The sequence below is a fragment of the Eleutherodactylus coqui genome, chromosome 3 (assembly GCF_035609145.1).
Source record: "Eleutherodactylus coqui strain aEleCoq1 chromosome 3, aEleCoq1.hap1, whole genome shotgun sequence".
NCBI lineage: Eukaryota > Metazoa > Chordata > Amphibia > Anura > Eleutherodactylidae > Eleutherodactylus > Eleutherodactylus coqui.
Window position 1 is genome coordinate 171,341,010 of NC_089839.1, and position 21,998 is coordinate 171,363,007.

At 42.6% G+C, this 21,998-nt stretch overlaps 1 protein-coding gene across 1 annotated transcript in view; it reads left to right on the plus strand.

Annotated features, from left to right (window-relative positions):
* Positions 1-21,998, plus strand: part of CACNA2D3 (calcium voltage-gated channel auxiliary subunit alpha2delta 3) — a 1,017,883-nt gene that overhangs the window by 938,825 nt on the left and 57,060 nt on the right. Inside the window, exon 32 of the mRNA XM_066596541.1 lies at positions 15,669-15,739. Coding sequence (XP_066452638.1) covers positions 15,669-15,739 — 71 coding nt within the window. The remainder of the gene's footprint in view (positions 1-15,668; positions 15,740-21,998) is intronic.

A 21,998-nucleotide genomic window follows, 5' to 3' on the forward strand; every position in this document is an offset into this window, starting at 1 on the left:
CCCCAGTCAAGGCTGAGTCAGAGGGAGCACTGTAAAAAGATGGTGAGGGAGTACGTAGCTGATCGTACCACTGTCCTCCATGATGCCTCTGCCCCATACAACTATTGGGTGTCAAAGCTGGACACGTGTCACGAACCTGCGCTGTACGCCCTGGAGGTGCTGGTCTACCCTGCCGCTAGTGTCTTGTCAGAGAGGGTGTTTAGTGCAGCTGGGGGAATCATCACGGATATGCATACCCGCCTGTCAACTGACAGTGCCGACATGCTTACCCTTATAAAGATGAGCAAAGGCTGGATTTCCCTAGACTTATCTTCTCCACTGGTGGAAATCAGCGGATCCTAAAGAATCTTTTCGCTGCAACAGGAGAAAAATGCATCCTCTATCACCCCAAAAAAGGGGAGAATTAGCTTTGTGTATCCCTCTTGGATATTATTACTCTTCCTTCTCCTCCTCCTAAAACAGCATCTCATCACGCTGAACTGCCAATTTCTATGCGCCCCAAAATGCTCTATTTAAAACTTTTAAAAGTTTTCTCAGTTTTTAAAGTTTTAAAAGTTAAATTTAAACCAATTTTTGTGGAGGGCTGCCTCCAGGCTCTGTTACAAATTAACCAATAACGAGCTGTATCTTCAAAAAATGTTTGTGGGTTTCACCTGCCCTCGCGGTTGAGCAATTTTTCAGGGGTACACTTGTATTCTTGGTACACCAATTTTTCAGGCCATTGCCAATACTGTTAGCAAACTAATTTTTTCCAGGCTTCGCCTATACTCTTGGTAAACGAATTTTTACAGGTGTTCGCCTATACTCTTGGTACACCAATGTTACTGGGGTTCGCCTATACTATTGCTACAGAAATGTTACAGGGGTTCGCCTATACTTTTGTTACAGAAATGTTACTGGGGTCCGCCTATACTTTGGTTACAGAAATGTTACTGGCTCTGCCTATACCTTTTCTACTGAATGGTTTGAGGGGTTCGCCTATACTTTTGCTACAGAAATGTTGCCGGGGTTCGCATATACTTTTGCTAAAGAAATGTTACTGGGAGTCTGCCTATACTTTTGCTACAGAAATGTTACTGGGGTCCACCTATACTTTGGCTACAGAAATGTTACTGGGGTCTGCCTATACCTTTTCTACTGAATGGTTTGAGGGGTCCGCCTATACTCTTGCTACAGAAATGTTACAGGGGTTTGCCTATACTCTTGCTACAGAAATATAACAGGGGTCTGCCTATGCTGTGGGTGCACAAAGACTTACCATCACGGTGTTCTACCTATCTGGCACAAATACACTGACTGACTAGGGCAGAAATGTGGGCCGAGGCCGAGGTCCATGGCGGGGTGAAACTCTGCCATGTTTGGGCACTCTGATTTCTTCCTGTGTAATACCATCTTTGTGCATCAACAGCATAGGTGAGCCTAAGGAACTCAAAGACTTCCCTTTGCGGTGTTGAGCTATCTGACACCTACACAGAATGAAATGTGTGGGGATACACGGATTTCCCATTGCTATGTATTTCGCAGCACCTTGGGTCACACAAGGTGGAGGCTGGGACTGAGCCTGACCCAGGGCCCGCTCATGTACTTCCAACACAGAGTATTATGGGTCCTACCTCGATCATGGTTTATCGGACTTATTATGCCACCTCCTCCTCCTGCTTGGAGTCTGGGGATCAGCGCTGGGCAACATGTATTTTCTCTCGTGTTACCACAGTTATCTGAGACACTGGTTTGGGCCAAACAAAAGAAGCGTTACTGCATTAATGAGACGTTCACAGCTGCACTAGCATCCAAGTCCGCTTTATGCCCACGATTACTGAGGGTGTGAGACAAGGCCGAGGTCCTTGGCAGGGTGAAACTGCCTTGTTGGGCGCTCTGATTTCTTTATGTGTAATACTTTCCTTGCGTTCCAGGGGCTCGCCTATGCTGTGGGTGCACAAAGACTTCCCATTGCGTTGTTTTACCTGTCTGGCACAAATACACTGACTGACTAGGGCAGAAATGTGGGCTGAGGCCAAGGCCCTTAGCAGGGTAAAACTCGGCCATGTTTGGGCACTCTGATTTCCTTATGTGTAATACCATGTCTGAGTTCCGGGGGCTCGCCCATACAGTGGGTGCACAAGGGCTTCCCCATTGCATTGTTCAGCTATCTGACACATACAAAGAATGAATTGGGCAGAAATGTGGGCCGAGGTGGAGGTCCTTGGCGGGGTGAAACTCTGCCATGTTTCGGCACTCTGATTTCTTCATGTGTAATACTCTTCTTGGGATCCAGGGGCTCGCCTATGCTGTGGGTGCACAAAGACTTCCCATTGCGTTATTTTACATGTTTGGCCCAAACACATTGACTGACTAGGGCAGAAATGTGGCCCAAGGCCCTTAGCGGGGTGAAACTCTGCCATGTTTGGGTACTCTGATTTCCTCATGTGTAATACCATGTTTGAGTTCCTTGGGCTCGCCTATGCTGTGGGTGCACAAAGACTTCCCATTGCTTTGTTTTACCTGTCTGGCACTAATACAGTAACATTTCTGTAGCACAAATACACTGACTGACTAGGGTAGAAATGTGGTCCGAGGCCGAGGTCCTTGGCGGGGTGAAACTCTGCTATGTTTGGGCACTTCCTGTGTAATAGCATCTTTGTGCATCGACAGCATAGGCGAGCTCAAGGAACTCAAAGATTTCCCATTGCGGTGTTGAGCTATCTGACACCTACACAGAACGAATTGTGTGGATTTCCATTGCTATGTAACTTGCGGCACCTTGGGTCACACAAGGTGGAGGCTGGGACCGAGCCTGACCCAGGACCCGCTCGCGTGCTTCCCACACAGAGTATTGCTGCATTGTGGAGATGTGTAGAAGTGCTGGCACCTGAGTCCCCTTTATGCCCATGTTTGCGGCTCATGACAATTTTTTGATAGAGGTAGCACGGGATTGGAATGATGATCGCACGCCAATTTATCATCAATTCTCAACAGCATTGTGGGCCACAATTTCGAAGAGGGTCGCTGCCTAGTCCTGCCAACCCTCTGCAGTGTGTGCCTCTGGTTCCTCCTCATCCATTACGCACCTATAAATAGTCATGAGGGTGGTGTGGCTATGAAGCGAGCGTGTGGCATGAGACCAGTTGAACGCTGCGCAGGGAAAATTTTGGGTGCGCTGTGGACGCAGGGTCATGCGGGAAGGGGGGGGGGTTGGACAGCAATGCCAGCATGTAACCCAGGAGAAGAGGCAGCGGTATCACCCACAGGCAGTGATTGTCCTTGGTTGCAGATGGTGTGGTGCTTAGCTAAGATGTGCCAGTGCGTGTGCCTTGCTAATGAGGGTTTGTCTGAAGTAAATTGTTAGGGGGGTGACACCAGACTCTTGCCTCTATTTTGGCTTAATAGTGGGACTTGGGTGCCTCAGATGCAGTCATGCATGCTTCTCCTGCCCTTCCCTATCAGTTTCTATGGTGTTTCCATGACATTCTGATGCTTTCTGGTGTTTGACAAGTCATCACCTATGCGGAGCATCGGTCCTATACAAAAATGCTCGAGTCGCCCATTGACTTCAATGGGGTTCGTTACTCGAAATGAGCTCTCGAGCCTTACGAAAAGTTCGACTCGAGCAACGAGCACCCGAGCATTTTGGTGCTCGCTCATCTCTAATTATAAAACTAGCTAGAATTTTGTGATTTTGTTTTCTAAGTATTGTCCAATAGAAGTAATGTGATTGTATTGAGCCTTTCCCTTCTGATGTCCCTAAATGTAGGTCTCCGAGTCCCATAAGTGATCATAATGTCAGCAGGAATACTTGCAAGACCCCAAATATTTACTCAACGCATAGAGGAAATGTCAGACATGGAAGAAAATGACTTGCAAAAGCATTTTTTCCTAATGTCAACATTGTGTTCATTATTACATTTAAAAAGAATGAGCCCCCGGCCCTCCACCCTTTCAGGACTATGCGGATAGTTTAGCCATTTAACAGCAATGTCCAATCAATCATGACCGTACTGCGACAATAGAGATTCATTCATGGATTCATTTTGTGACATTACACTGCAGCGGAAACTCAATCTCCCCATTTATGTTTTCAAACCAATTATTAGCGGTACTTGGGAAGTTTCTTTTTGCCAAAGGGCAGTAACTCAGACAGTCACTAATAAACAATTGAAAACTTGGTGGTCTTCTTGATTTCTGAATTCCTCCTGTAAAAATTAAGAGAAATGTGATCTCTTGGGTGACAACAATAGTTCTTTCATAAAACATTCAAAAATATTGAGTCTTTCTTTCCTTGAAATACTGATTTTGTGCGATTTCTCTGGAAGCAGTTATATTATTTTGCTTCTCATACCTTTCACTGTCATACTCACTATGGCATTTCTGTTTGGCACGACGCACAGAGCAATACATTTATACATAAACATGCACCACCAGACATATGTATAAATACCTTGATTAAAACAAACATTTATGCTCTACAATGATGGATGCCAAATTAGAAAGGACCTCTTCTCTACTTCTCATGAATGGAGTGCGTACAGAGCTGGCTGTGAAACCCTCTATGAAATTCTGATGTGACTAATGTAAGCACTTCAGATGTTCTCCAAGAAAATACTCCATTGACTGACTTCTTAGAAATAGACCTTGTCTGGGGATTCTTCAGTGGCTTAAACAGATATTCCCAGCTGTTTTTGTCTGACATTTTAATACACACAAAAATCTTTTGATCAGTTTTTAAGCTAGACCCGGACTTAAAGGGATTGTCCACTTAACACAGTACCTTTTCATAAAGAATAACCTTGTTTGTACAGCCCAGTAAAGTAGCACCTCCTACTGAAAATTTTGCTGATTAACATTAAAACTGGTCCTAAAAATTAGATCACTGTTGGCCAAATGCTTGTTCGGCCAACAGCTATTCCTCCATAACATGTGCATGCTTGCTTGTATGTGCATGTGTTCACAATGGGAAGAATGAAATAAGTTCCTGCCAGATACCCCTGGCAGCCACTTATCTCCTATGAGAACAAAGGAGAGGGTATGTTAAAGTACACTATTTCTTTCCTTTAACATTTGCCATCCGGGGAGATTCGAGATGGCCTTGTTCATGTTAGATCATCAGCTGGTCCTGCAGAAATCTGTAGGTTTGGCATGATTCATCTAATATGTACAGAATAGCCATTTTAAGATGATAGATAAAGAATGGTGCTCTAAAAAGCTTCATTATTTACAGTATATAACCCTTTTGATGTCCAGTCCTAAAACTCCCTGATGTCCAGACCTACCACCAGAAAGCAATTGCCAAGAGATTTCCTGAAAGTAAACAATCTACATAAATAATATCATAATTTACTAGTGCTAGTAATACAATGAAAGTTTTTTGAGACGGTCACCCAAAATTGCATTTAAAGTGTTCTACCAGAGGAGGATCCTATAAAAGAGAGCTAATATACATGGATGCAAGAAAAATCTGATCTAGATGGGGTTGATCCTCTCATGGAGCTGCTCTTTAGAAAGGTTTCTTTGTACTATATTTGAGGTTACTAGGTATAAGGCTTTATTAAACCCTGTCGTACCAGTCAACTCAAATTTGTGGCTCTCCAGTTGCGAAGTTTCAGCAAGATTGTCTTTATTAATATAGCCCCACATTATTTCCCTGATGAAACATGTTGGGGGGGGGGGGGTATTTATTTCCATATTTATATTGGTGACAGCACTATAATACAACTTCTCTCTTTTGCTATAACCACATACACATTTTGGATGCCGCCAGCCGCAGATTACCTACTGTGAGGCTGGGTTCACACAAGGCGGATTTGCTAATCTCGGGATTAGCCAGCCATGTGGATGAGATTTCTCAGAAATCTCGTCCACACGGGACGGCTAATCCGCTGCGGTAAATCTGGCTGAAACCGCAGCTGTGGCCGCCGCAGCCGCGGTTTCCAAAGACTGAGCATGTCTGTTTACATTTCCTTTTTTGTTTATTTACATCGCGGCCGCGCTCTCCTCTATGGGAGCGCCGGCCGCAACGGAAAAGCATGCGGCTGAGCCGCTTCAAAGCCGCCGCGGCTTAAACCGCGGCGGTTCTCCCAGCGGAAATCTCACAGTTTTTGCTGCGGTCAAACCGCAAGATTTCCGACGGGAATCCGCCCTGTGTGAACCCACCCTGAGTGTATCTTCAATTGCAACTTTCCGCCAAATTATTTTGGCCATTTTTCCTTTGAAAGGACTACTAATATTGGGGAACTATCCCTTTTTTAACTTCTTAAGGACTAAGCATTGTAAATATAAAGCGCTTAGTCCTGGGCTATAATCCCACCCGATAGCAGAAATACGGTGCAGGATTAAAGCCTCTCCTCTTACAATCAAGTAGGAACAGGTCGGGTTGTCAGCTGTTAGTCACAGCTGATAACCCAGAGGAGGAGGTAGAAGTGGTTTTTAATAGCTTCTGCCTTCTCCTTTCTCGAGTACATAGCGTTTAATGAGCACTATGTACTAAGAAGTGAAAGTATTATTTCCACTATGTGACCTGGTGATCACGTGACTACCGAGTCCCCCCGTTACAGCGCAGCTGCAGAGACGGCGATCAGCGCTCCCAGTGACTACTGTCACTACAGGGAGATTATTCCCCCTGTAACTGGGGCTTCTATGAATGCTGCCCCTATGGATGCCCCAGCTAATGTGGAAAAGTGTATACTAAAAAAAAAGTAGACAATGTGACTGACCCCCAGAGGTCTTATATGATGTCATGGGGGAAAAAAAACTAGTTACAAAAATAAGCAAAAAAAGTTCAGAATAAAATACAAATATATACATAAAAAAGAAAATAACCCAAAGCCTACGCCAACCCAAACCGTCGCCGTATGCACCCTGCAATCCAAAACCCATACATATTATATTTTAAAACGTCCAAAACAAAATGAGGAACCCAGTCTCAAACTTTATTTTAGTGTAAATATACTAAATGAAAAAAACTCTAAATGTTAAAAATACATTTTTTTTAGCTTTTACCCCCAATAAAACTAAAAAACAGGAAAAAAAGTCAGTGAAAAGGATTTTAAAAAAATAGTCTTATGTGTCATGGGAAAAAGGTGCAGCAGAAATAATTTTGGTTGCTAAAGGAAAAAAAAATAGGGCAGTAAAACCACCAAATGGGTAAAATCCCTAAAAAGTGTCTGGTCCTTTAGGTATAAAACAGCCTGGTCCTTAAGGAGTTAAGGACGCACAGATGAAAGAGGACCTGGCTCATTCTTATAGGCACAACTGGTATTAATAAAGTCAGTTTTATACTTTACTATTAGAGATGAGCGAGCACACTCAGTAAAGGCAGATACTCGAGCGAGCATCGCTCTTCTCAAGTGACTGCATACTCATTCGAGTAGGGGGCGGCGGGAGTGAGCGGGGGGAGAGAGAGAGATTATACTCAAATCAATAAGTTTTACCATTTTTTTGTGGTAAAACCTATTGACTCGGCTTATACTCAGGTCGGCTAATACTCGAGTATATACGGTATATGCATGAAGCATTAATTATTTGTGCTTACATTATGCTGGTTAATAGAATACTGGACAAATATAATGGAAACTCCAAAGCATCTAGTTGTTAACCAATCATATATAGTATTTTCGGGGGTAAAATATAACCTCTTTCCCTTTTTATCCTCCTATATTTGATGTCAGGCATCGTATACTAGGAAGGGACTTGTTATTTGAATAACACCAACTTATTCCGTAATTTATTTATTAAACCCCAGCAAGCTGGGTACTCGTTTTACTGGCCTCGGAAGGGAGGAAGGCTGAGTCAACCTTGAGCTGGCTATCTGTAGCATGTGGGAATTGAACTCGCAACCTTCAGGGTGTGAGCGAGAGCTTAGGACTGCAACACTTTGCGTCACAATAGTACTATCTCACCTTACACTCGATCCTAAAAATTGTAACAGTTCTTCAAACAGTTGTTAATGTCATTGCCCCTAATTGCAGCAGGCTTGCTGGCTAACTGTTTGCTTCCCAGAGTTGTGCACACCTAGAGATTTTACTGAGGCCGGCTTCACTTGCAGTTCCATAGGGTAGGAATCACTGCTGCCAATGTGAAGTGCAGTCAGTTGTATCAAACACAACTTGATCAAACACAGGCCTTTCTAATCTTCTGTCCCCTGGTCCCTTCTCTGTGGAGACAGCAGCTTCTGGCTCTCTTCTTTGTGTGTGCAAACTCCAGCATCCTGGCAACACTTCAGTTCAGGCACAGTTCTTCCCTGCAGCCTCTTGGCATAGCACCAGCAGCTCATACTTAGTCTCTGCACTCTCACCCACTGTAGCGCAGCACTTTTATAGTGCTGACATCATCTCACTCGAAAATTCCCGGGGAGCATGCTCAGTTCTACGCACAATAATTTTGCACAATTTGTGGCGCATCTCATAGCGCATCACTATGGAGACAATTAACCCTTTCAGGTTAGTCCCTTACACACTCATGCTGGTTGCTTAGCTTGCCGAGGATAAGAAAAACTTTCATTTTAATTCACTGAAGGATAAGTAAAAGAAACACAGGCAGAGCTCAGGAGAATGTGCTGTCATATAGAGAATTAGAGGGTGTAATAGTGTAACTATTCACCAACTTACTTCATCGGGGCAGTGTGTTCCTGCTACTCTAAACCCCTTTATCCAGAAAGGCTCATTAGGCAATGTAACAAGTACTCATCAGTACCAGATACAAGTCAAACTCATGCAGAATTTCCAACAGGTACCCTATTTCCCCCAAAATAAGACCCGTCTTATATTAATTTTTGCCTCAAAGAGGTACTAGGTCTTATTTTTGGGAGAGGTCTTATTCTACCTACCTAGCAGGCTCAGTCCCCATCCCTCCCACTATTCTCCACAGCTCAAACGTGCTTCCCGCAGTCCTCGGCTGCTCATACGACATTACTTCCTTGTTACATAAAACATAACTCCAGGAAGCGATGGCTGTGATTGGTTCTTCGACCACTGCTCAGCCAATCAATGCATCGCTGGATGAACCAATAAGATGGCTGTGTTTAGTTTATCCAGCGCTGCATTAATTGGCTAAGCAGCGGTTGAAGAACCAATCACAGCTATAGCTTCCTGGAGGTGGTATTTATGAATTCCATAACTAGGAAGTGATGTTGTACGAGCATCTGAGGACTGCAGGAACCGTGATGAATCTCTACAGAGCAGTGGGAGGGGCCTGGACTGAGCCTGCTGGGTAATGTATCCTTTTTTATGTAGTGTAACTAGGGCTTATTTTCAGGGTGGGGCTTATATTTCAAGCCTCTCTAAAAATTAGGCTAGGACTTATTTTCAGGTTAGGTCTTATTTTCAGGGAAACAGGGTAGTTTATTAGGACCAATGGCAGGAGTATAGACAGTAGGAAGCAGTACCATAGGCAATGTGTATCAGAAGTGTATACCATCATACTCTTTTTTTTAAGCCTCTGTTATATTAGGAATCCTCTAATCCCAGGCCACCAACATTTTTTGTTTTATTGTTTTTTCAATTCACTGGATATTGATTACCCTCTTTGGCATAAGTGTAACTATCAGGGTACAGTCATGAAGAGGTATTAGTGGCACCCAGGTTTTAGTTCTTGGGGGGACTCACATGCCCCTTTGCCACATAAGAAGACATCAATATTATAAATAGCATAAGTTAGGAGGTGGACTTTTTTATGGATTTTGCTTTCAATCCAGTAATGCCTCTTTTTTTTAGGTTAATTTAGTAAAATGCAACCCATTTTAGTGCATACGGTACACAGCACCAGGCCAACATTTTTTCTTATTCCGATTGACACGCAAAACAGAATGAGTTGCACATAAAAACTATTAATTAAAATACAAAACCCCTTAATTATAGATAATGATTTCCATATTAATGTTCATGTTAAATTGCATTGCACGCATCCGAAAAGCATGTTTAATAACACTTATTAGTTGCATCACATGCCTTGATTTGATTTATGCTCTTTGGAGATGGTTCAATTAGAGTAAATCACGATGTTCAAAGTCTACAAGTACAGATAAATGGCCCATAAAAGAAGACGGCTCCTTTTTCTTTTAGCAACCTACACACACCCAAATGTTTTGGAAAAGGTTCTAATTTGTTTAATGGTAACACGATAATGCTCTTTGAAATGTGAAATGTCTCCGGTTCAGCCCATGGACTTTTCTAGGTATAAATGAGTTCAAACCTACTGCTTATCAGTGATTCAGCATGATGCACCACATTAAACTGAATTTATTTTTACTAGGTCACATGCCTTACAATTAGGAGTTATGGCCAAGGCCCTCGATCAGACATAACAAAATTTCCCAAAATGTGCGCCAGGGTATTTATGTCTTCACATCTTTGACTTGAACCATTAGTAAGTCATTGTTCTCATTCAGACAGAAGGTGTTGACCTTATGTCATATAGAACACATGTCTCTACCTCTTCCTGAGAATCATAGAATGGTAGAGTTGGAAGGGACCTCCAGGGTCATCGGGTCCAACCCCCTGCTCAGTGCAGGATTCACTAAATCATCCCAGACAGATATTTGTCCAGCCTTTGTTTGAACACTTCCATTGAAGGAGAACTCACCGCCTCCCGTGGTAACCTGTTCCACTTATTTATCACCATCACTGTGATGGTTCCTCTAAGAGCCGGTCTTCTTCTTTGGACTGCAGCCCTTACATATGACAACCAAAAACTTCATCCTTTCACTACTGACAGGACGATGTCTTGTACTGATACTCTTCCCTAATTTCTAATTTTGAAATCAGAAAAGATACTTGAGGTTTAACCCATTGGCACAATGCCTTCAGCAAATAACATGAAAGTTTTCAAAGATTTAAAAGTAAGTTAAAAATCTGATGAAATATACCTGAAGGGCAATAATAGACTGATTTAATTATTTTAACCAAAGGGCTTTTTTCAGGGAACGCATCAAGGGCAGCTGTTCTGCAGCACGGAAAGCAAACTATGGTTTGGATTTGGATGCAAACTATTCCTACAGGTTTCTTTATTTTTGTAGATTACTTTCAAACCCAATGATTCTATAGAACCATTGTTGGAACAGACTGCATTCCTCTTAGCAGTCCCCAGCCCAGCTCTTTTAGTGACTACTGTCACTATAGCTTTTTTTTGCCCTGTAACTAACACTTGTCTATGGATGCCCCAGTTATAGTGGAAAACTGTGAAATAAGAAAAAATGACACTGAGAATGTCCTCCAGAGCTCTTACATGACATAAGGGGGATATATAGTAGATTTTAAAAAATTGTTACAAAAATAAGTGAAAAATGTGCAGAATAAAATGTAAATATATAAAAACAACTTAAATCATCGCCATATCTGCTCTGTAATCCGAGACTATACGAATTATGCAACAATTAGAGATGAGCGAACGTACTCGGATAAGCACTACTCGTCCGAGTAATGTGCTTTATCCGAGTACCTCTCCGCTCGTCCTGAAAGATTCGGGACGCACTGCGGAGCGGGGAGCTGCAGGGGAGAGTGGGGAGGAACGGAGGGGAGATCTTTCTCTCCTTCTCTCCCGCCCGCTCTGCCCCGCTCCCCGCTGCGACTCACCTGTCAGCAGCGGAGCGCCCCGAATCTTTCAGGACGAGCGGAGAGATACTCGGATAAAGCACATTACTCGGACGAGTAGTGCTTATCCGAGTACGTTCGCTCATCTCTAGCAACAATCCATCCAAAAGAAAATTGGGAACCCATTTCTGTATTTTGTTTTAGTGTAAATGTACTAATTTTAAAAATATAGAACATCCAAAATATATTTTTTTACTTTTTGTACACATTGAGCCTAATGAAACAAAAAAAGGTATTAAAAACAGCCCTATATGTCACAGAAAAAAAACACAGTAAAAATAATTTTGGCAGCAAAAGCAAAAAAAAAAGCCCATAAAACAACCACATGTATAAAATCACTAAAAAGTGTCCTTTAGGCCTCGTTCACACGAGTGCCACTTTCGTGCATTAGAGGTGCGTGAAAAGAGTGCTTCTATGAGAACCAATGATAGAATCGTTCGCATGAAGGAATTTAAGACACGGTAAATAATCGCACCAATCAAAGATAGGACATGTGACTGCAAAGCTCGCATCCAAGGTCCGTGGTGCGAGAAAAGATAGTACCTGACCTATCTTTGGTGTGAGCTGAGCAGGAGTTTCCATTGACTCCTATAGGAGCAGGTGTTTATGGAAACTCCTGCACCGGAAAATGAGATTACAAATCTCATTAGGAGGATTTCTGCCGACGGAAGGAATTCCCCGCTGCTTACAGCAGGACATTTAAAAGGTGCGTCCCAGAAGCACATTTTAAATGTTGCGCTGTAAACTCCTGTTAGTCCCCACGGGCATGAGAGGAAGCCCCAAGGGTTCCCTTAATCTCGCGGGGACTAACAGAAATGTACAGCAGGACGTTTCAAATGTGCTTCTGGGTAGCACATTTTAAATGTCCTGCTGTAAGCAGCTGAGAATTTCTCCAGCCCTGCAGCTGGGCAATTCCCCAGCAGTGGAGGGTAGTAGGGACTCCCTCCACCTCTTTCCCCAAGGGATTTCCCTACAGCAGGGAGAAAGAGGGGGTGAGGTTACAGGGCTTCCCTGAGAGCATGGGGGAGAAAAGGATCCACCCTCTAGCACCGCCTCTCTAGCCACGCCCCATCTCTGCTATGGTGAATTCCTGTGAGAAGGCCTATTGCCCTGTCCACTCTCTCTGCACTATGGGGATATCCCTTGGGGATCCCCAGAGCAGAGAGAGAGAGAGCGAGGGGGGGGGGGTTAATTGGAGATTAAACCCATAGCAGGGAGAGACAGAGGGGGGATATGGGTTAATCCCCAGTAGCCCCAGTCTCTCTTTCCCTGCTATGGGGAAATCCCAGAGCTCTGCAGGGCTTCTTCTCTCTCTCCTTCTGGAGCAACTGCTCTTTTTTAAGCACAGCTGCTCCAGTGAGCAGCTGCCCGTTCATGCAGTTTTTAGTGCAGTATAGGTGTGATTTTTTTCGCACACCTATACTGTGCTAATACCACGCTCGTGTGAACTAGGCTTTAGGACCAAAACGCCCTGGTCTTTAATGGGTTGAAAAAGGTGTCAATCCTTCCAAATACTCCTTTGCAAGATAATCTATGATTAATCTTTCATAAACCCCCAGTTGACTAATGTCCCATTCAGACAAGACGACAATCAGCTAAACGACTGCACAAGCGCTGACGTCACCGCTAGGTTATTAGTGCTCATGCAGAGTGTTTAGACAGGTACATCCTTGCTGGCCTCCTGCTAACTCCTCGCTTTTATGCGAAGCGCTGAGTGGGGAGTGTTTACACTCAGCGAGAAGCTGGCGATCCAGTGATGATTTTTATGATGGGTGAAAGTGAGTGACCAGCAAACTGCAAACAAATAGTGCGCAATGATTGTGTATTTAGACAGTATGATTGCATTAATTTTGCGTGATAATCATCCTTTGTAAATGACCCTTAAGAGATGGACTATTCCAAAATGTTCTCCTGTTTCTTATTGCACAAAATGTTGGTGCCTTAACAAGACAATCATTACATTGTGTTCTAATTTTGTTCCTAGTCTAATGCTCTATTGTCCATTGTAAAAAATACTTTAATCTGTCAAATGTATTGTATTAGCACAGCACGGAGAAGGTTCCATTAATCATCCGAAGAACATTCATCATCAAATCAAAGGAAAACAATTAATGTTGACAACAAAATGAGAGCACTAGATTGTTCCCTGTCTCCTGCTCATCAGATTGAACATTCTTTTAACATCATTTAAATGTTGAACATTTGTACATAAAACAATGCAAATTAAAGACATTTGTAGTTTTCTGAAATCTTCATTTCTTGGATAGTTTTTTGTCATTGTTCAGGGTTATAGTTTTTTTTTAAATATATTTTATTATCCCTCTGTATTCTTAAGGCAAGTAAAAGTCACTGTGGGGTCCTAACCCAACAATCTATCATCTATTGTCTTGCAATACCTTACCACTAGAGATGAGTGAGCATATTCCTTAAGGCGATTTACGAGAGAGAGAGAGAGAGAGAGAGAGAGAGAGAGAGCATCGGCTTTTTCGAGTAACTGCTGTCTGGTCCCTGAAGATTCGGGGGGACCGCGGGGGTCGGAGCGGGGCGGCGGAGGGGAGCGGGGAATTTTCAGGAACGAGCCAGCAGTTACCCGAAAAGGTGATGCTCTCTTGAGTAATTTGTGTAATTTATTGAGCTAAACCTCTGCTCATTGTGGGCTTAGGAGGTCCAGTTCAATTTAATGCTTTTAGGAGAAAGTATCTCAATCATCGTTATTTATATAGTGCATCCACATCACTTGAAATTGGGTTCTGTCCCTATTGGGGCTCACAATCTATATTCACCTACGTATGTGTTTCTGGACCGTGGTAGTAAACCAATGCAAATACAGGGAGGACATATGAACTCCAAGTTGTCCTTAGGCTATATTCACACAACCAAGAGCGAGTTGCACACTGCACATTACATGACCCATTCTCGTGCAAGATTCACATGAAAATAGGACATTGAGCGTTTTTTCAAATTCGGACCATTGGTCCAAATAAAAAATTGCCCATGTGAATCAATCCATTCAAATGCATGGCTTCGTTTTCCATTTGAATTCTTTCAGTCTCGGACATAGAACTCATGTAAGAATATCGGCTGTGTAAATACAGCCTTAGACGGATTCGACCCTAGGACCTCAGTGTTGCAAGGCAATAGTTCTAACCACTGAGGCATCATGCTGCCCCTACTTGTATCTCCATAGTATGTCATCTGATGAACCGTGCCATGAGAATTTTCTGTGAACCAGGAAAAAAACCTGCTTGTATGGACAGTGTAGTGGTGCAGTATCAGAATGACCTGCAGAGTGTGCTAGTCAGGCAGTCTGATACCTGGAAAGTAGAAGTAAGGGTTAACACTTGATAGGTGTAGCAGGAAATGGTTGCATTTAAGCCAGTTCCTGCCAGAAGCAAAGGAAAGTTACAGCTTGGCAGTGCAGGACAGGCTGCAAGTTGAGGTCCAGTGGAGACCAGTTGGGTCTGTCACCCGGTCTGAAGGAGGAAGCGACACCCTGCAGAAGCCCCAGGAGGGGTTAGTGACAGAACCCTGTGGGTTATGAACTCCAAGCTTTGTGGACTGTATATAATTTACGTTGTGTGCTGTGAAATAAAAGCTGGCATGAGCCAGAACTAAAGAGAATCCACGTCTCTGGAGCATATTTCGTGTGAGGGGCCATTCCGGCATCCCAAATTGGGTGATCCTGTGGCAAGCAGACCTCAACTTGCCACAACAGTCATACATGGTGTGCATCAGAGCTGAGAAGCACTGTTCAGAAGTGAGGGCTCCCCTTTAACTGAATAATTATCACTTATTGTTAGGAAGCCAAACTTTACTTTTATTATGTGGCCTGTCCTTAAGAGAACTCTGCAAACATTTTCCCAGTCCATATTTTCTGTGTGTTAGACGGTGAACAGTTTACAACATCAGTAATTTGTCAATCACTCCGCTCAGCTCAGACAGTTAAACTGAACAGGCAGCTCAGAGCACTTAGGTGGATCATGTCGGAGGTCAGTCGTGTAAAATGTAATGCTTGGCTCTACATAGTTATATTTCATCCTGTGCTCAAGTACTTGTAGTAATTTATTATTCTTTCTCATTTCTCCCCAGACTGGGCGTTTTTTTGGAGAAATTGAAGGTGCTGTGATGAACAAGTTGTTAACAATGGGTTCATTTAAAAGGTAAGGACTCTGATGATGAAGCTAATGGCTTGAATTGTCTACAGTTCCAATACTTTAAAATAAATGACCACCATTGACCGCCGCTATTTTAATCTTAATGGGTCCTAAATACTTTTCCTATACAATCTCATCTTTGAAATTTTTGAGGGGTTATCTATGTTAGAAAATATGGTTTCAAATGCACTTTTGGGGCATTATGTACTAATAGTCGAGAACTGTCATCTTTTACACAGTATACTCACTCTGGATGTACAAGCATATAAATGCATTACACAGATAGCTCATTAATTTCAATGGGAGCTGTGTCATTCTTCATTTATCCTGTAGGAGTGCTGCAGGGAAATATAACGCTGTTCTATCTCCCTGCGGATTACAGATGATCACTTGAGGTCCTAGCAGCAGACCACCCGGTTATCAGCTTATCATAATGGTACTTAACAAAAAGGCACTATCCAAAGCAGTCAAAACCTTGAAATGAAGAGACCACTCGTTCTGACACTAAAAGGCAATTTCAGTAATTATTTGTGATTGTGCCACTGAAAAGTCATCTATTTATCTTAGGGTCCTTTTACACTGAGCAATTTGCTCTGGTAGATGAGTGCTGATCAGTGAGATTGACGCTCGTCTATCAGGCCTATAGGTTGATTCAGACTTTATTAGGACATACATGATCATTGATACGATTTTTTGTTCCTATAGAGCTCTCAGTGGTCGGCTGCAAATTTCTGCATTTGCATAGCAAGATGTGCAGCCAAAAAGTGAGCATGTTTATGCTCACATGAACGAGCCAGTCAGCTGCGTGTTCGTTGGCTGATCACTTGTACTTTTATATGGGCCGATATTTGGGCAAAGAAACTCTCGGGTGATGTTTTTTCCTGATTATTGGGCCGTATGAAAGGCTCTTTAGGCCTATTACACTGGGTGAGTAGGCCTATAACCGTCAGTTAGTTTTAGTGTCATTTTTCATTTCTGTTTTTTTATTCTATTCTAGTGCACATATACATTTTTATATTACATTTTTGTCAGACTTTTATATGCAAGTACCTTTTATTCTATAACACAATCAACATTAAGGCCAAGATCACATCTGCTGTGCTGAAATCTCTGTTTAGAACTTCCGTCGCAGATCTGGCATAAAATACCAGAAGAAATAGGACTGCATGGAGCACTTTATCTTCCAGGAAAATTTCGGGCAGCTCAGCAAAAACCCAACAGACCCCATTATTGTCAATGGGGTCTCTTCAGCGCTGTTTGGTTTCATCATAAGACGAACCTGTTCGGCCATGGGATTCCCCTTTCCTGCTCCCCAAATGGGGCAGGAAACTGAAGCCTCACTGCAGATATGAAAGCAGCCTGATATATTTTTAGAAACCATATCATCACCAGTTAAATATTCTATCAAACAAGACAGGGTTTATGTTTCTGCAGTAAAGCCAACGCCTAAATGTTGCAGTTCATCAAATGTAAGAAAACACTTTGTAGTTGGGTCATCACTCAAATTTCTTCTTCCATTGTCAAACGAGTCAGTTCGTACTTGTTAGGGCTCAGTCACACGGGCGCATCCGGGCGCCTATGCGCCCGTGTTACTGCAGGATAAGACGGCCGCACTGCAGGTGCGGATGACTCTCCGCACTGCCGGAAGAAAGAACACATGACCGTCTCCATTGCCATAAAACCATGAAAAAAAGTATAAATTAAAAAAAAAAAGAACCTCACCTCCCTTTACCTGCCGGGGCTCAGCTGCGGCTTCTCTGCGCTGTCCCCGACTCTGCAGTCCTGATCTATCAGCAGGTGGGGATTTAAAATCCCCGCCTGCTGAAAGAGCTAATTGTGATTAGCTGAGGCGCCTCAGCCAATCACAATCAGCTCTTTCAGCAGGCAGGGATTTTAAATCCCTGGCTGCTGATAGATCAGCACATCAGTGCAGAGCCGGGGACAGCGCGAGGAGTCGCGGCTGAACCCCGGCAGCTGAGGGGCTTTTAGAGAAGTTCTTTAAAGATAAGCCCTTCCCTGAAAAGCCATTTAAAATAGTGTTAAAAAATTAAATAAATATATACTCAGCTGCCGGGGCTCAGACGTGACTTCTGGCACTGTCCCCGGCTCTGTAGTTCTGAGCTATCAGCATCTGGGGATTTAAAAACCCCAGCTGCTGGTAGTTCTGATTATGATTGGCTGAGCGCTTCAACCAATCACAATCAGAGCTACCAGCAGGTGGAGATTTTAAATCCCCGCATGCTGATAGATCAGCAGCGCTACAGAGTCGGGGACAGCGCGAGAAGTCCCTGCTGAGCCCCGCCACCCGTCAATAGATTTCAGGGAAGGGATTCATAAGCCCTTCCCTGAAAAGCCATTTAAAATGTGTAAAAAAATAAAATAAAATACTCACCTGCTTCAGCCAATCACAATCAGAGCTACCAGCAGGTGGAGATTTTAAATCCCCGCATGCTGATAGATCAGCAGCGCTACAGAGTCAGGGACAGCGCGAGAAGTCCCTGCTGAGCCCCGCCACCCGTCAATAGATTTTAGGGAAGGGATTCATAAGCCCTTCCCTGAAAAGCCATTTAAAATGTGTAAAAAAAAATAAAATAAAATACTCACCTGCTTTCAGCTGCCATGGCTCAGCCGCGACTTCTGGCGCTGTCCCGGATCTGTAGTTCTGATTTATCAGCATGCGGGGATTTAAAATCCCCACCTGCTGATAACTCTGATTGTGATTGGCATTGTATTGCAGCATTGCTACATTATCTTGAATTGTCTTGGCCATTTCAGACCACCCATTCCTATTACCTATAAGGGTATTTTACCTGATGTGGGGGTCTCCCATCAAAACAGCATGCCCTTACGCAGTCTAAGGGTGCGGGCAGACGAGCGCATAAACGGCGCGTTTTTGCGACCAAACGTATATACGTGACCATCTGAGGCAATGGTTTTGAATGTATTCGTTCACATGGGCGATTTTACGGCGCGCAAAAACGGCAACCCGAAAAAAACATGGAACATATGCGACCGAAATACGCGCCAACGCATATTCGATCGCCGAAAAGACCGTTTGCAAAGTAGGAACAAAGGAAAATACGCTTTCTAGCTCTGGTCGTGATCGGTGAAAAACGATCGCTCGGGCGATTATACGTTGCGCTCGTGCGAACGTAAATACGCCTATGCTCGTCTGCCCGCACCCTTACACTGCCAGTAATGTAACAATGGTATAATATATTAAATATGTTTTCCGGAAGTAAACCATTGATGATCTATCCTTAGGATAGATTATTATCCATAGTTGATCAGTGGGGATCTCCACTGATCCGCTGATTGAAGCTCACATGGCTAGAGAGTAGCTCAGTCCCATTCAAGCACCGCTGTCACTTCATTCAACTGATCAGTGGGAATTCTGAGTGGCAGACTCCAACATATCTTAAAGGAGATGTCCCGAGGCAGCAAGTGGGTCTATACACTTCTGCATGGCCATAATAATGCACTTTGTAATGTACATTGTGCATTAATTATGAGCCATACAGAAGTTATAAAAAGTTTTATACTTACCTGCTCCGTTGCTGGCGTCCTCGTCTCCATGGTGCCGACTAATTTTCGCCCTCCGATGGCCAAATTAGCCGCGCTTGCGCAGTCCGGGTCTTCTCCTCTTCTCTATGGGGCTCCGTGTAGCTCCGTGTAGCTCCGCCCCGTCACGTGCCGATTCCAGCCAATCAGGAGGCTGGAATCGGCAATGGACCGCACAGAAGCCCTGCGGTCCATGAAGACAGAGGATCCCGGCGGCCATCTTCAGCAGGTGAGTATGAAGACGCCGGACCGCCGGGATTCAGGTAAGCGCTGTGCGGGTGGTTTTTTTAACCCCTGCATCGGGGTTGTCTCGCGCCGAACGGGGGGGGGGGGTTTAAAAAAAAAAAAAACCCGTTTCGGCGCGGGACATCTCCTTTAAGGAGAGGTCATGAATAGTTTAGGACAGGGGCGTCAAACTCATTTTCACTGAGGGCTACATCAGCCTTATGGTTGCCTTTAAAGGGCTGATTCTAATAGCAAGACTGTATAGTAATAGTGAACCCCATAGTGGCCTGAGTGGTAATAGGATCCCGCATAGTGGCCCTAGTAGTTATAAGGTCTCCATAGTGACCCCAGTGGAGCTCTTTGCTATTTGCGAAGAGAAGCTTTCTCAGTCACTTTGAATGGGCGCAAATAATATAGGCAATGGTTATCGATGTGACGATCTCTACAACTGTAACTTGAAGCAACCTAAGCCCATAAAAAAATCTGTCACGGAGCCCACACCTACCATGTGCCACTGGTGTCTTCTTATGTGACTTTAGGCTCCTCTCCAGCACCAGGTCCCCACTGTTGCTCATGCCCACCCTAATTGGTATTCTGCACGATGTGATTGCAGCACTAAAAAATAAGTTTTGTATGAAAAGTCAGGCAGTTGAGCTTATAGTATGACGAACCTTTGAATTAAACTGTTTTAGAAGCATTGATGATGATAATAATATAGTGTGAGTTTGCAGATGGTAATTAAAATAAGTTGAAACTTAGGCATGTTATCTGTACAAGTGGTAGTATGCTATGAAATGACGGGACCATCAAGCATGGACCACCCTTTGATGGTTATATAGTTAGTTCTCAAAGAAAACAAGTAATTACCACTTTTCTCTGCTATAATCAGCAGTATAAGGATACAGGTAGCCGCAAAGCAGCAAGTAAAAATAAAACTGTATGAAGGAAGGTGAAATAAACCACACTTCTAGACCAATACTGTGTGCTGCTAGAGGAACTGCTGGAACTACTTCTTACAATTTAACCTGGTCAGTGTGGAGATATTCAGCATGATGTATTATTATTGTGTAAAAAACACCTAATAAAGCCCCCGTTTCCACCTTTTGACTTTTAACCATGGCTGCCAGGTGTTAGTACTAGTGACTGCAGCAGTTTTTCCATCTGCAGTTTTACAGTGCCACACGGAGCTAATCAGACCAGAGAATATTTACTTTAAAAATGTCACAAAAAAGTTTGCACCAACTTCTGACGATAGATAGAGAGATATAGAGATATACAGACGGACAGACACATAGATAGATAGATAGATAGATAGATAGATAGATAGATAGATAGATAGATAGATAGATAGATAGATAGATAGATAGATAGATAGATAGATAGATAGATAGATAGATATGGGAAAGATAGATATGAGATAGATAGATAGATAGATAGATAGATAGATAGATAGATAGATAGATATGGGAAAGATAGATATGAGATAGATAGATAGATAGATAGATAGATAGATAGATAGATAGATAGGAGATAGATAGATATGGGAAAAATAGATAGATAGATATAAGATAGATAGATAGTTAGATATGAGATAGATAAACAGATAGTGAGGTAGATAGATAAGTAGTGAGATCGATAGATATCAGATAGATAGATAGATAGATAGATATGAGATGGATAGATATGACAAATATATGAGACAGATAGATAGATAGATAGATAGATAGATAGATAGATAGATAGATAGATAGATATGGGATAGATAGATCTGAGCTAGATAGATAGATAGAAATAAGATAGATAGATATAAAATAGATAGATATGAGATAGATAGATAGATCTGAGCTAGATAGATATGAGAGAGAGAGAGATAGATAGATATTAGATAGATAGATCTGAGCTAGATAGATATGAGATAGATAGATAGATAGATAGATAGATAGATAGATAGATAGATAGATAGATAGATAGGAGATAGATAGATAGATAGATAGATAGATAGGAGATAGATAAATACTTAGATAGATAGATAGTTAGATAGATATGAGATGGATAGATATGAGATAGATATTAGATAGCTATGAGATAGATAAATAGATATGAGATGGATGGATAGATAGATAGACAGACAGACAGATAGATAGATAGATAGATATGAGATCAATAGATATGAGATAGATATTAGATAGATAAATATGAGATAGATAAATAGATATGAGATGGATAGATAGATATATAGATATGAGATAGATAGATAAATAGATAGATAGTGAGATAGATAGATAGATAGATAGATAGATATGAGATAGATATTAGATAGATAGCTATGAGATAGATAAATCAATATGAGATGGATATGACTTGGATATGAGAAATAGATAGATAGATAGATAGATAAATAGATAGATATGGGATAAATAGACAGATAGATAGATATGAAATAGATAGATAGATATGAGAGCGATAGATAAATTTATAG